Source organism: Centruroides vittatus, unplaced genomic scaffold, assembly GCF_030686945.1.
Source record: "Centruroides vittatus isolate TY-2023 unplaced genomic scaffold, ASM3068694v2 contig_955, whole genome shotgun sequence".
Lineage (NCBI taxonomy): Eukaryota > Metazoa > Arthropoda > Arachnida > Scorpiones > Buthidae > Centruroides > Centruroides vittatus.
The window spans coordinates 94,333-110,120 of NW_027122634.1; the positions used below are offsets into that span (position 1 = coordinate 94,333).

Consider the following 15,788-nt stretch of genomic DNA (forward strand, 5'->3'; position numbering starts at 1 on the left):
TCTGTTATTTATTTTTTTATAATTTATTTTTATTCATGATAATATGCCTAAAAGTTTGAATAAACAAGGAAATATTTTCAAAACCATTGCAACTTAAATAGCTTTATGGTTACAACCTTACATAAAATATCTATTTTGATGTTATTCAAAATAGAAAAGAGAGAGAAATTTTATATGAATGCATTCTATAATCTTAATTTTATTACTAAATGATGATGATAATAACAAGAAAAAGGTTTTTTTTTTTTTTTAAACAATTAAAAGACCAAGTTGTTCCAAAAATTAGACAATCACCATTTTTATTCTTCTTTTAGTGTTCCAGAACAAAATCAGACAGCCAGACCTTTTTTATAGGCTACTTAGCTGCCCTTTTTTAAAAAGAGTTCTTTAAAAACCACACAGAAAACCAATTAAAATCAAATAATTTCTTAAAATTGGAATGGTAAATCTTATGACGTCTTGTGATGATTCATCCTTATCTTTTCGGGTTCCAGCTCCTTTTATCTGGCTCCTTTTGGAACGACTTGGTCTTTTAATTGTTTTAAAAAATATTTTATTCATTCGATGAAAACGAAAACAAGAAAAAAGTTGTTAAAATTCTCAGTATGTAACAGATACGTTTATTGTTCCTAGTTCTTAGAGGATATTTCAGTAAAAACAAGTATTTCTTCAGAAGGTAGTATCATTTCACAATCTGTTAAAATTTTAACATGACCCATAGATTGAGAAATGCTGATCTAGATAATATTATATATGTTCTAACAATCTTAAGGATTAACTTTCCTGTATTTTGATGATGATAATCACAGCATTCCAGTAATCATTGTGTTAAAGAAATAATCTTCTCGCTGTTTTTACTAATAGAAGTGAAATACTCTTTCATTCTTCTGTTTAAAGATATGATAGTGGAGCAAATGTAATAAAAATTCTAGCAGTTTTTGATAAGCTTAATCATTTTATTTTATTATTGTTGATTGTATCAAGGAAATCAAAATAATTTTGAATTATCAAAAATTCAAAATAGTCAAGTTTTGAAAAGTGAACTAATTTTCTTCAAGTTTGTAATGTTTATCAGTGTTCCACATTCATTAGTGAAACATATTTCCTTTTTACTTTTTTAACCACTTCTTTATTTGCTTTAACTTTTTAGCTAAAGACAAACTTGAGTAAAGTCCATGCTAAGAAGTTGTAAAAATGTAGCTAAATAGCTCTGCTATCTAGACACTTGCACTACTAAAACTATAAAACATTGACTATTTTGCCTATTCTTCACAGGTTTACAGAACATTCTTTAAATCTGTTGACTATATGTTAATTTCTTGTTTAATTTTTTTAAATATGCAATGTACTAGCTTAAAATTGTCAAAATTTGTATTAAAAATTTGAATTAACTGTTTTTATATACAAATTATAAGGTGAATGATAGTGAATTTGATTTATCCAATAATTTGAATTAATCAGATTTGATTGTGTAAATAAATATACTATAAGTTAAGCAAGAGATTGATTTTAACTTTGGTTCAGTTTAATTTCCTTTAAGAGAATATGAAATAAGAATATTCAAATCTCTTACTATTGAAAATTTATTAATGAACAAGATTTAATTTTGTATAATCAGAAATATTGATTTTCACTTTTCTCTTCATTATTTTTTAACATTATTTAAATTTATTTGCCAGTATTGTATTTAAGGAATCAATCATGACCTTCAGAGACCAAATAATAATAATAGAAGTTAATATTTTGCATCACTTTCTTAAATCATAATCAATACTTTTGCTTTTATTTATAAACTCAAAATGTATTTTTACTCTAAATTTAACATGATTGTTATTACATATTACTTTTTAAGCACATATAATAAAAAATTAATGATATGGCTTTCTTCAATTAAAATATAACAATCAATTGCTTCTGTAAGGTCAAATATTATCTTATTCTATAAACTGTACTAAATAAAATTTCGAAAATATTAAAATTTCTAGGAATTGTGAAACATATGATTGAACAAGCAAGTTCTCCTAGTACTGAAGTTGTCTCAATAAAATCTCTGGAAAATAATTTAAAGAAAAATGATCCAGTTGTTGTTGGATATTTTAAAGACCAAGATCATTTCTACAAAGAATATATAGAAGCAGGTAAGGTATTCATTTTTGTATAAAGAATAAAATATTTTCGACATTTTTCATTCCTTTAAAGAAGGAATTTCAATAAATAATTTAAAAAATTAATAAAGCATTCAATAATAAATAACATTTCACTATTTTTTTCTAATAAAAAGATTTTTGAAATACTGAAAATTTGTAAGGGGGAAAAAAATACAAATTTTGTGTGTGCTTTTTATTAATTAAAAAATCAAAAATAATTATTCCAACTATTTTTCCTCAATAATTTAATATTAAATTGTTTCATTTTCCAATCTGATTATGGAATTACAAAACTTCTGAAATTTTTTTTTAATAATTCTGTTTGATTTATATTTGGTACCATTTTATGATTTGTTCTGCAGGTTATAAATTCCTGAATATATTTATTATTTTATTAAAAACTGAATAGCTTACTACTCTCTAATTAAAGTATTATGTACATGCTAGACAATATAAATCTCAAAATGAGTAATGTACCACTACATTGGTCTGTAATAATGTATTTATTAGAGACTGCTATATGTTGGAAGAATATGCATCTTTGATGAAAAGTATATTAGCTCATTGGAAAATGAACTCAAATTATCTTAATGATTATTAACAATGTAAAAACATATAAACAGATACTAAAAATGTCTTTTTTACTCGTCATGTCTAGTCACCAGAAACAAACTATTCTCCACATCAGAGACGACCTTTCTTTAGAGGCTATGCCTCTGCCAAATTACGTAAAACAGTCTAAAATGTCCACAGGTGACAATTCCATCACAATTAAAAGTGTAATATTTCTTTGTAAAATAGGGCTGGTGGAAACCAGTATGAACAACATTAAAACACACAAACAGATACTAAAAATATCTTCTCTACTCGCCATGCGCAAGTTTGTTCCTGCTGTTGATTGCAATGCAGTTTTCCCACTCCTTTTAATTCTCTCTTTGTAGTTATCTGTTGTCTTTCATTTCTTTGATTTCTTATTGTCCTCTGTTCTTTTGACATCATCCAATTTTGTTTGTTGATCTTTGGTATGTTTGTCATGAGAGGTACTGTACTCTAGATCTACAGTACCTCTCAAGGATGCATCTAGAAGTTTGTTTTGAGAAGTACATCTAGATGTACCTCTCAAAACAAACTTCTAGATGCATCCTTCATATATTTAACATGTAATGTTACTATTTGAAATATTCTTCCCTGTCAAAAAGAAGTAAATGAAAAGTAACTAATTATTTATTATTTTTCTTGTAAAGAATTAACTTTTAATTTTTTAAAATTAAATTATTACATTAGGGATATATTTATTTTTGATAATTATGTACTATTGTATTTTTAATTGATATGCACCGTGTTTAAAAATTTTTAAATACATTTTTTTTGATATTTTTAATTTAAATCTATTTATGGAAATTACATATACATATCTTGTATATTCCAGCAAATAATCTTCGAGGAAAATTTAATTTTTATCATACATTTGACAAAAATGCTATAAAACATTTTCATGCTTCAGAAGAAACAGTTGTTTTATATCAACCTGAAATATTCCATTCTAAGTATGAGAAACCAAAGTACATATTTTCTGAGGTAAGTTTTTAAAAATTATTTAAGGGAAATTTTTCCTCCTTATATCCAAATTAACAGTTATTATATTTTAGAAGGATGGTTCCAGTCAAGAAATTGTGGAATTTCTTAATAAAAATGTTCTTCCATTAGTTGGACAAAGAACTAGATCTAATATGTGGAGATATTCAGAAAGATTTCCACTTGTTATTGTATACTATGATGTAGATTTCAGTTTTGAGCATAGAGTTCGTAAGTATATAATATAAGTTTGCAACTAGAATTATATGAGTTGTTATGTATGTTCAACTTCTTTTATAAAATATTGAAAATTTAAAAATTAAATTGTTTCAAAACTCAAATTTAAAATGTATTAACATTTTTATATTAATTTATTATTATTAGCCAATTTTATTCAGGCTTTAATATGGTTAATTAATTATGAAGACTTACCTTCTACCTTTAAAGTATGTAATAACCCAATTGGAAGATAGGAGGTTAATCCATCTTGCATTAAATTTTTAACTAGAACATTGTTTGTTGTACTGCAATAGAATTGAGATGGAGCTAGCAGGAAAGAAGCGATCCCCGCATCTGTTAGGCATAGAAGAGACAATCCTTATATCTGATGTACGTACATGGACAGGTGAACTTTGCATTGCTGGCCACGGGAATGGCTATTCTTGCACTATCAACACAAAGATGCAATCCAAGAACAAAGCAGTTGCCATTGATTGCTTTATTCTTGTGTTTTGTTTCTTTTTCGTGCCTATTTTTCATTAAGCGCATGCAATGCTGATTTTATTTTTGGCCCTAGGCCTAAATTCCATCAGGTGCACTCAGTCGCATCAGAGAGCACAGATGATATTACGTTAATACCTCTATATATTGAAAAACAAGGTCATGGACTCCTATTTTTTATATTTAAATGGAATCTCATTACATTTTTGGATTCATCATTGCAATTAATGGAAAATGAGAAAGTTTAATCTAAATTGGAATATTCAATTTTGAGAATGAGCTCAATTCTATAAGCCCATAGAAGGTGTGCTAGGGACTGTAGAACATCACATAACATTGCTTTGTCACATGCATTTGTGCTAAAACCTTATATTTCAAAATCAAAGTCATGGACCCCCCCCCCATTTTTTATTACTTTTTATGGATTTCTCATTGCAATTAATGGAAAATGGTAAAGTTTGATTATTAAACTTTAATCAAAATCGATCAAATAGATTTTGAGAATGAGCACAATTCTGTAAGCCACATAGAAGAGGCTTTGCTAATGCTATCCACCTCAATAATTAGAAACAAATCTGAATTCCATGCTGGATCAATCTTTTCTTGAAGAATATTCCATTTATTTATTTATCTTGATCATTACTATAAGTTAGTCTATAAGATATATTAAATATTAAATGATATATTAATTTATTTATCATTTGATTATTACTATAAGTCAGTGTAGGTTTTATATGTAATTATTATTACTTTTTCAATGGTAGTTACCAGTAAATTCCTGGGTTCTAAGGATTTTAAATTGAGTTTTAATAAGCACATTAATTACAAATCACACAGTCTTTTCAATCTGTTAAATGTGAAAGATTAATTTTTTATTAAGAACAAGTAACTTTTATAAATTTCCATTAATAAATTTGTTAAATGTTTTAATTTGTAGAGACTCAATTAATTAGGCAAGAAGTTGTAAAAGCAGCTGCTAAGTATAAAGGAAAAATTACATTTTGTATATCTAATGAAGAAGAATTTGAAGATGAACTTGTTGACTTAGGTCTAGATGATAGTGGAGAAGATGTTAATGTTGGATACTTTCAATCAAGAAATGTTCGGTATCAACTTCAACCAGATGATGATTTTTCTTCTGATATCTTACAGCAATTTATAAATGATGTAAAAGAAGGTATTTAAATTTATTTTTTTAGAATATAAATGACATTAATTTATAGAAATAGATTATTAAAATAATCATCTTTCTTACAAATATCAGCAATATCTTGTTATACACTATTTTATATGTTATTTTAGTATTCCTAGTCTTAAAGTTACACCAATGCAATTTTTCACTTGATTAAATAATTGTTTTGTAATAATTTACAATAGCAATTATTATTGTAAAACTATGAGGAGTGGCTTCTTTAAATTATTTAAATCACTGAATTAGTGCAGTAATTATTTTTATTTATATTAATATTATAATATTCCATTATTATAAATTAAATAATCAGTCCAAAATCTTTTTTTATTAATCAAAGTTCCTACACACCTGGAAAGTTAGGGATTTTCATTAGTACTCAGAAAAAGTCATGGAATGTTAGGGAATTTGTTAAAAAATTGTCAAAAAGTCAGGGAATTTGCTTTCTTGGCTGCCTTGTTGATTTTTTGTTGACAGTATGCTTGACTAAGCATAGCCATCTGCAGGCAGCAAGAAGCAATGTGGTGCAATACAACTTATGAAAAGAGGTGCAGAATATTTTCAGGACCCAAAATTTCTCCCAAGCTTACACAAAATTTTTCTAAAAATTTACAAAGTACACAAAATGATAAATAGTTTAAACTAATATCTCAAATACAAGAGATACCAGAGACTTATCATACTCTACTTATCTCTGCTATAGTATTTGAGAGATTAATTTCAACAATTTTCAAGACAAGAAGCTCTTTATAGTAAATAGTTTAAATGGTATTGTGGGATCCCCGGAAGGTCAGACAGAGTCGGCCTCCTTTTCGCGGTCAGTCAGGTCGGTTAAGACCTGCCCACTGTCGAGGATGGCTTGTCCAGTCTGGAACTAATTACTTGTCAGGTCGAGTGGAGGAGGAAAGAGCGGGATCGTTGATAAGACCGAGGCGAGGTTCGAATAAAGGACACCAGTTAAATCAACAAACAGAATTTATTACGAAACAATAAAGAACAGTTACACCGAACGACATAGACAGAGATATTATATACTAACATAGGAAAGTTCGAACCCGCGAGAGTTTACAAATAAGTGGTCGTCATACCTCAACAGGTGGTCAGAGTCCAAAGACAGAGTCTATTCGGAAGTCAATCCAATCGGCGCTGTAGAGGCTTCGTAGATTTTTGGCGTGAGGCGCAAAGGTCCGACTATAGGCGGGAGCTACGAACGACGACCCCTCGGTTCTTGCTCCCCTCCTTTTTATTTCGTCCCTTCGTTAATTTTCTCGCCAATAAGCAAATTTTGTCTTTAGTTCCGAGTGTGATTCAGTTTCGAGGGGAGGGGGAAGTACAGTCATTCCCCTAAGACGGGTCGGTTTTCGGTTTGGAATTTGGTTATTGATGTCAAGATAAAGACTAATTTAAATTTTTATTTTGCCGGCCAATTCGAATTCTCACAGTATTATTTATCATTTTTCATTTTAATAATTTTGATTGCATAACAAAACAATTTTTGATTTTTATTCCAGTTTATTAATATTTTATAAAGTTCAGGAAATTTATTAAGAGATAAATTTAATAAATATATACATTTGTACATGGATTATATAGAATTTGTTAATGAATAATAAAAAATAATTGATTTTTTTTTTCTTTTATTCAAAGCCATGTAGATTTATCGTTGTGATTAATAACAGAATAACACAATTTTAATAATACATTTTATTTTTAATTTTAATAATTCAGCAATTATAAAAAAATATATAACTGCTAATTAGAAAAAATAATTAAAATGTTGGAGAAGCAAAACATATGTGCATTGTAAGTCAAATGCTGTTTTATTTTGTCAATGCGCTATACTGTAAGGGACATGAGGGTCAGGGAGTTTGTGATGCCACGAATAGTGATTTTGCCGAATACCGAATATTTGGCTACGCTCTTGGCCGAAGCGCCGAATGTTCGGCAAAATATGTGTACATTTTGCAGGTGACAGGTTATGACTGTCTCATTACGGTGGATGCAGTAGCGACGCCGTGGGCGCATTTGTTTTATTTGCAAGTAGATTGTGTCACAACACTCATTATGTTCATTGTTACATCAAATTGTGTTACTAGTAGTCCTTATGACTATTAGTAACACAATTTGAGCTTGAAGCCCAAATTGAGCTTGAAACACGGTTCAACTTTGATGAGAATGACAAATATCTGGTTGCCACTTTTCTTGACTCGTGTTTCAAAACCAGTTTCCTGGGATTAGTTCAAACACAAAGAGCAAAACAAAAAATTCTTTTAGAAGCTCTGAAAATTAGTTGTGATGAGTCTTCTAGTACCGATGATGATTCTTCTCCACTTCGTAAGAAAAGAAATTATCAACGAAAATGATAAAACCATTGAAATTCACGACAGTTTCTGGAACTGTTTTGAGGAAGTCACTACAGAAAATATGCAAAATGATGAGGATGTGGAGAAAAAGTGCTATTGCAAATGAGATTGATTTTTATATGAAAACTGTTCCTCTAGATTGGATGGCAGACCTTTACAAGTGGTGGTCAGCAAATGCAAAACAGTATCCAAGCCAGACAGAATTCGCTAAGATTTATCTATCATTTCCCGGCAGTAGTATATATAGTGAGAGGCTACTTTCAGAAGTGGGTATAGTTAATAAGGAAAAGCGCAATCGTTTGCTATCAACAAATGCTGAAAAAATTGTTTTCATTCATCACAACTTACCACTGATAGATTTTAAGTGTTAAATGTATTAATTTGTAATTAAAATAAATACATTTTTGAGTAATATGTGTGTTTTTTTTCCCATGATTTGGTATTCGGTATTCAGCCAAATAGTACACAACGTTCGGCCGAATACCGAATATTAAAAAAAGTAGTCAAATAGGCCAAATACTGAATAGTAGCAGAATATTCGTGGCATTACTAGTTTGTACAAAGTTGGTCAGGGAAAGTCATGGAAATTAAAACGAAACTTTGAATAGGAACACTGTATAATGCATTTCATATGTATTATGGGAGATAATTTTTTGATCATTATTCTTAGTTATACTGATTGTTCAAGTAAAGAAAGCATTAAAAAGAATATCAATCAAATATCTTATTTTTTAAAATAGTGTTCGGATTTAAAGCAGCTAACAATTTTAGCATTGCTTCATTTATCCATTTCAAATTTGATTTATAATTTAATAATTAAATAATCAAATACCACTAGATCTTAATTGGGCTACAATAATAAAATGTCCAGCAAGCATGAGACCTACATAACCATATGTTTGCACATACAATTATATAGTATATTGATTTATTATTATTATTTATAATTAAGATTTATTTTTCATTAAGAAAAAATAATAATTTTTCAGAAACTATTAGTATCTGTCTTTACAGTCTGTTTTCCTCTTGTAAATCTCTCATTTCACAAAAGCTTATCTTTATTAAATGTAGATAGTATAAAATGATATACTTGGTTCAGTCAAAAAGGAACTAGAATTATTTTGTTAAAAATAAAGTATTTGGGCTGGAAAACAGAATTTGGCAGATACTTAGACACATTGGCTATTAATGTTTCACATACATTAGCAGCACAGCAGTGCCGGGAAGTTACCCCAGAAAATTATGTCCATCATTGCAAGCCTGTTCAAGAGGGACAGCATTCAGTCATCAAATTTCTAATATTAGAGGAAGTTTAAACCCAATGAAATTCATCATTGATTGGAAGCTGTTTATGACAAGAATACATTACTGAATTCCCAGGTCTTAAATGAGCCAAGAGGTTTTATGCAGGACAACAATCAGTACAAGTGACATTGCTACTATAAATGTCTTAATCCAGAGTAACCAGTTCATCACTGTCAATGAAGTTACTAACCATTTATAGATTAGTCATGGCTTGGCATATTCAATAATGCATAATGTCAGACTAGAAATCAAATGATGACAGTTGAGAGATGGTCATGGAATAGGTTCACAAGCAGTCAAGTCACTTTTATGAAAAGAGAATATAAAAAAAACTTGTGAAATGGTGGGATACTTGTCTTAACTGCAGGGTGTAATATTTTAAAGAATATTAAGTGTTGTGCTAAAAAAATAATTCTGGATTTTTTTTTCTAATGAACCAAGTATTATTTGGTAAAGATATTATTAACAACTTTATTATATTGAAATATAATAATTTTCAAGTTAATTAAATTTTACCAATAAAATTTTTTTCAGGAAATGTCAGTCCCCATATCAAATCCTTACCTGCACCAAAGAACAATAAAGGACCAGTAATTACAGTTGTTGGCTCGACATTTGATTCATTAGTAACCAAAAATGAGAAAGATATTCTTTTGGAATTTTATGCACCTTGGTGTCAACATTGCAAAAAGTTAGAGCCTGTCTATAAAAAATTAGCCAAGAAATTTGTAAATAATAAAAATTTAATGATTGCAAAAATTGATGCTACTGCTAATGATTATCCAGAAAAATATCAAATTAAAGGTTATCCAACAATTTATTACATTCCAGCTTTCAATAAAGAAAATTTAATTGCATACGAAGGTAGTAGAGAATTAGACGACTTAACAAAATTTGTCAATAAAAATCTTGGTGAAGATAAACAATCAGAAAAAACAAAAGATGAATTATAACATTTAATTTCTTAGAACTTAAAGAATAAATTCTTATTCTAAGCTACTTAAAATTTCTTATTTGATTTTACTGTTAATGTATTTACCTATCTAAACTTTTTAAAATAAGAATTTGTTTTTATGATCTCAAGTTTTTGCACATTTGTTTACAAATTTTATTCTTGTAAAAAATCTTTTAAATGTTGTTTAAAAATGTTTTGAAAATGATTTATTATTCTATTAAACTAATAGATGTATATTATTGTAATTATTATAAAAGATAAAATCAATTATTCTATCAAAAATCAAATACTGTTTATTAAAAGAATATTTGATGGTTTTTTTCTATTAAAGTATCCACATTTTTTTTATTAAGAAATAAATATGACACAAAGAAAAAATAAACTGATAAAATATATTTATATGAAAATATATTTGTAACTTGAAAAAATGCAAAATTTTAAAATCAAATTTAAAGACTATAATAAATATAAAATAAAGTTATACTAATTTAAATCATTGTAAATTGATTTTTGACAATAACTAATCCTTTCCATTTGAATAACTATTAAAATAAGGTTTTAATTATTTTTATAATTGTTTATTGTATATGGGAAAAATACTTTAAACATTTTTTGTATGCAAATGCTATGTACTATGTACATTAGAGTAGTCATTTATTGTTATTAAACATTTTATAAAATTAATTCTTAATTTTGATGTCTTTATTTACTAATGCTAAATTCGTAAGTTCTCTTTATAAGTGCAAATTGTTTATACTAAAGCATTCTCCAGCCAAAAGGAAACACTTCCTTCAAAAACACCTAGTCCGTATCTGACAGAATTATCTTCAGATGAAACACATCCTTGACCAGGAACCAACAATTCAGTGGTTCCCAGTCAAGGATCTTTATTCATCAAACAAGCAAAATTTTTTCTCTCTGGACTAGTACCCACATATACTACAAATAGCTGGAAGTCAAGTGTATGTGGGAGTCGAAACTGAATGATATCCATTGTAACATAAACTTTACGATCAACAAATGGCGATTTCTACTCAAATAAAATGGTGTCTAAACCTGCTATCGAGGGAGTCTAGAAAATAGGACAAATAACTAGTTTCTAATCTCTGTTTAAACTGCGGCAAGCGGGAAACTCCGTCTCTGCAATGAAATTTTTCTGAACCGCGGTCTACACGATCTCTAAACTGCCGTTGGCGATTAAACGTTGTCTCTGCAATCGGCTGAAAGTGTCTCGAGTGTCGGCCTAGCATCTTACCGCTTCAGCCATCCAATGGCCAATTCAGATATTTCGAATCCTGTGCTTCATCATTAGCGAGGTTGAGGCCGAAGTTTTAAACGCGAAAACGTGTACGTCGGACGTTCGGCGCCGCTTTCCTGTAAGCCTAGAAGTTTGACAATGGCGTTTGGAACGTCGAGCATGATTCCACTGACGTTCCAAATGCCATTGTCAAACTTCTAGGCTTACAGGAAAGCGACGCCGAACGTCCGACGTACACGTTTTCGCGTGTACGTTGAAAACTTCGGCCTCAACCTCGCTATTGTCTATTTGTTGTGTACCTGGTAGAATCCACAATAGGCTTTAAAAAAGTTATGCTTCTCTGGATGGAAAAGAAAACAGTCGATTAAATTAGTATTTTTAACAAATTTATTAAAAGAATGCCAATTATTATATGTAAATAATTGAATACATCGGTTTGTTGTTATCTAAATCAAATGTTTTGTATTTTATTATTTTGTAAATTTTTAGATTAAATGTTAGACATTAATAACGTATTAGATTTAAAATTTTACATTTTGAGATATAAGATAGATCGGCAACTATTTTCCATCTAAATCCTAGGTCCAGTTTTTACATTTCTCAGGTCGAATTCGTGTGAATCTACCGACCCGTAGTAAGATTCATTGATTAGCATGAATGAAGATTATGAATAATGATCTAAAACGAATTACTGATAATACGGAGCTGTCAATGAATGACGTCCACACTGAAAGGGGGGAGGAATTGAGCTTCAGTGGAGGTCCGTTTATATCATTAAATTTTATATAGTTTACGCATTTTACTACATTTATTTCGAAATTTCTTGTATTAATAGGCTATCTTTCGTATCTATCATTCATAAGGTGAGGAAAATTTTAAGAGGGATTGAGTTTTGTTTGGCGTCTCAAGAGGGGAGGCGAGAATAAAATTTTCAAGAAAAATGTGGACGTAATTTATGTACAGTTAGTAAACTGTGATTCGAACCGAATTTATCGTACTTGATCGTAGTGTTGCCACCTGTACAAAATCGCTGACCCGGACGGCAGGTCAGGTTTGTTCGAACAGAAGTTCCTGACGCATGCGCAATGTCATTTTACAATGCGAAGAATAACGTGCATGCTGGTTCTAAATCAGTTACAGTTAGGGACAAGAGACTTGCGTAGGAGTAACATACAAGCAAAAAATAAAAAAAGATCGAGAGGCAGGTTGCGCGTCACACGTCAGCATAAACAGAGTAACATGGCGGAATGGCAGATGAGTTTCAGCGTGTGTGCGGTCTTTCGTTGTTCAAATGGTGTAAATTTATAACAATATTTGCAAGAACTTTGTTTCATCGCAATTTCACAATTTCTACGGAATTCTCGGACAAAATTAATAGTTCACCCGGACAGTGAGTCAATTCCCGGACCGTCCGGGTGAAAACCGGACGGGTGGTAACACTACTTGATGCTTGTTGTTCTTTCTTTTGGTTGTATGTTTTTTCGGAATTAAGAACAAAATTAGTACGGAGAATTTATCATACAGGAACGAACACTTTTTCCATTTGAAAAGTAGACTTTATTTTCTATTTTTTATGAAAGAAAATGCATTTCGGGTCAATGCCCCACTTCAGTCCTTATTACATATAATGGTAAAACTAAAATATGTATAACTAATGGTGACTACTGGAACAATTAAAAGTCGGCTTCTTTTAATTGTCAAATTTTTTTTTGTTTTAACAAGTTTTATTTTTTCATTTTACAGTTTTACTAGTTTCACCCTACGTTTTAATTACTCAGTTATTTCAGTAGCCTCCATTATTTATATTTTACTTTTACTATTATATATAATAAAGACTGAAGAGGGGCATTGGCCCAAAACGCATTTCCTTTCATAAAAAATAGAAAATAAAATCTACTTTTCCCATGGAAATGAGTGTTTCTGTATGATAAGTTCTCCATAGCAATTTTGTACTCAATTCCGAAGAACATACAACAAATTTATCGTATTTTACAGCGTAGTATTATTACTATACGATCAACCAGCTTAATACAGAATTATTCGCTGACGTCACAATCACAGAAAAGTCAATTATTTTAAAATATTTCAGAAAAAAAACAAATATAGTTTTTGTGTTCTGAGAAAGTGCTGACTTGTCATTAGACATTTCTATCGTATCTTTAAAGGGCGGCGCAAACTATGCAATGCTATTGATTTCGACGTGACGTCAGAGGCGAATTTTATGGTCACGTGATTAGTTTGCTTGATTATCACAGCTTGTGATATCACTCGTGACGTAATTATACAGAACCAATAAGCATTTCGTAGTTTGTTTTGTAAAATGGGGACGACTTCGTAGTTGATGTTAGTTTCGGCTGCTTCCATTTGTTGTCTGTCAGAAATTTAATAAAACGAAATCGAGGATCTGATAGATTTATAAATTTCAATAAAATAATTTATATTGTTACTTCTATGAAAATCTATCAAACAGTTCTGTTTCGTAATCCCAGCGTAGCCGAAACGTGAAGCACAAATGTGAGGACCCGAACGAGGGTCAGTTGGGAGGTCCGAATGTGGGCTATCAATCGAAAAATTAAAAATCTCCTTTACAGACGCAACTAGGAGGAATTGAATGTCTCGATTGAACAATGGAAATATTTTCTATTTAAATAATAGAAGGGAATAAAGTCGAGAAAAACGCGACTGGAGAGGCATCATATTCAGGCGCGACGTTGACCTTTCCCGTGGCCTCCATCGAGTTTCGAATTGTCACCAGGTGACAAGGAGAGACCAATGGAGAGGCGACTTTTGATGCAAAACTTTTAAAAACCGCGCGTTCAAGGATATCCGGGTTCTTGGTTCTCAGTTCGTGCTTGTCTTGACGGCCGGATGGCCTAGCGGTCAAGGTGGCAGCTTACCGCTCTGGGGATCCGGGATCGAATAATCCCCAGAAATTTTTCGGGGGTGGTCCGTTCGGATATGTCGGGCCCCGTCCCTCACCACCCGGTCGTCCCATTGTGGGCCTGGCCGAACCCATAATGGGCCTTCTAAAAAGAGGCCCTCTTAGTGCCCACAGGGCGGAAAGAGTTTAAAAAAAAAGTTTGTGCTTGTCGGTTATTTTGTTGTTATTGCTAGTCATCTGAATTCGCTACCGTGCGGAATAACCACCACCATCTAGTCGGCGCCCGGATTTACCCTCGCAGCCGGAGACATCAGGTTCCTACCCGATTCATCTTTCTCTCGAATTTTCAATTCGTGACTGTGCCACACGCCCCGGGGCTTCCACCGAAACGTACGTCGACGTGGGACCGAGTGAGTCTTCAACCGAACGCGGGACATTCCATCAAAAAGAAGGAAAAGAAACTTTTTATTCTCTCCCAGAACTGGGTTTGTGTCAAAGCTTTGAGGAGAATTGTAAGAACCTACTATTTTTATTAAACGGTTTTTTGATGGTAACCTGTCTTAGTGAGTCTTTCCACTCCACACGACCGTTTGACCGCTCGACCGCCGTGACTTCTTTCCACCCAATCGACTAACCTCACACAAACGTGCGCCTTTTTTTCGCTTGTTCTTTTCTCGCAAACTTTCAAATGCGCATAAGCGTCATCGTTCGCCGCCCGAAAAATCAGACTTCTTGGATTTTAGAGGCGTCGAACGGACCGCCCACTTTCCATCGAAGGATATAACGTAAGTGACGTTGAGTGAATGACTGGTATAATAGATACTGAAACAAGTTATTTGTCGCTTGGATTCGACCCAAGCGAGTCTTATCTTATGTTCAAAGTCAATGATACAAATGGGTTGGAAATTGTAATAAACTATTTTTCCGTGACCAATGAGTTACGTGATATAATTAAAATGTGCTTCTTGTAAAATAAAATATGTGTATTGAACGTAAATTTGGCAATTGAGTTGGGAAAAATAAAATTTTATCACAAAAAAAGATCGCTCCTAAAAAGGAAAGAATCAAAAACAAGAGAAAAAATCCCATACTTAAGACCATCATTTAGCATGTTTTTAATCCCTTGATCTATCGCTGATGATTGCATAAAACCATTTTTTTTTTTTTTTTAACTCTTTCCGCCCTGTGGGCACTAAGAGGGCCTCTTTTAGTAAGCCCATTATGGGTTCGGCCAGGCCCACAATGGGGCGACCGGGTGGTGAGGGACGGGGCCCGACATATCCGAACGGACCACCCCCCGAAAAATTCCTGGGGATTATTCGACCCGTTCGGATTCGATCCCGGGTCCCCCAGAGCGGTAGGCTGCCACCTTTACCGCTCGGCCATCCGGCCGCA

At 31.5% G+C, this 15,788-nt stretch overlaps 1 protein-coding gene across 1 annotated transcript in view; it reads left to right on the forward strand.

Moving 5' to 3' along the window:
- The window catches only part of LOC136985228 (protein disulfide-isomerase A4-like), a 34,940-nt gene extending 24,218 nt beyond the window's left edge, over positions 1 to 10,722 (forward strand). The window contains exons 6-10 of the mRNA XM_067282461.1: positions 1,986 to 2,138; positions 3,577 to 3,725; positions 3,797 to 3,953; positions 5,380 to 5,619; positions 9,834 to 10,722. Of these exons, the coding sequence (XP_067138562.1) occupies positions 1,986 to 2,138; positions 3,577 to 3,725; positions 3,797 to 3,953; positions 5,380 to 5,619; positions 9,834 to 10,252 (1,118 nt within the window). The 3' untranslated portion in view covers positions 10,253 to 10,722. The remainder of the gene's footprint in view (positions 1 to 1,985; positions 2,139 to 3,576; positions 3,726 to 3,796; positions 3,954 to 5,379; positions 5,620 to 9,833) is intronic.
- Positions 10,723 to 15,788: the final 5,066 nt, after the last annotated feature.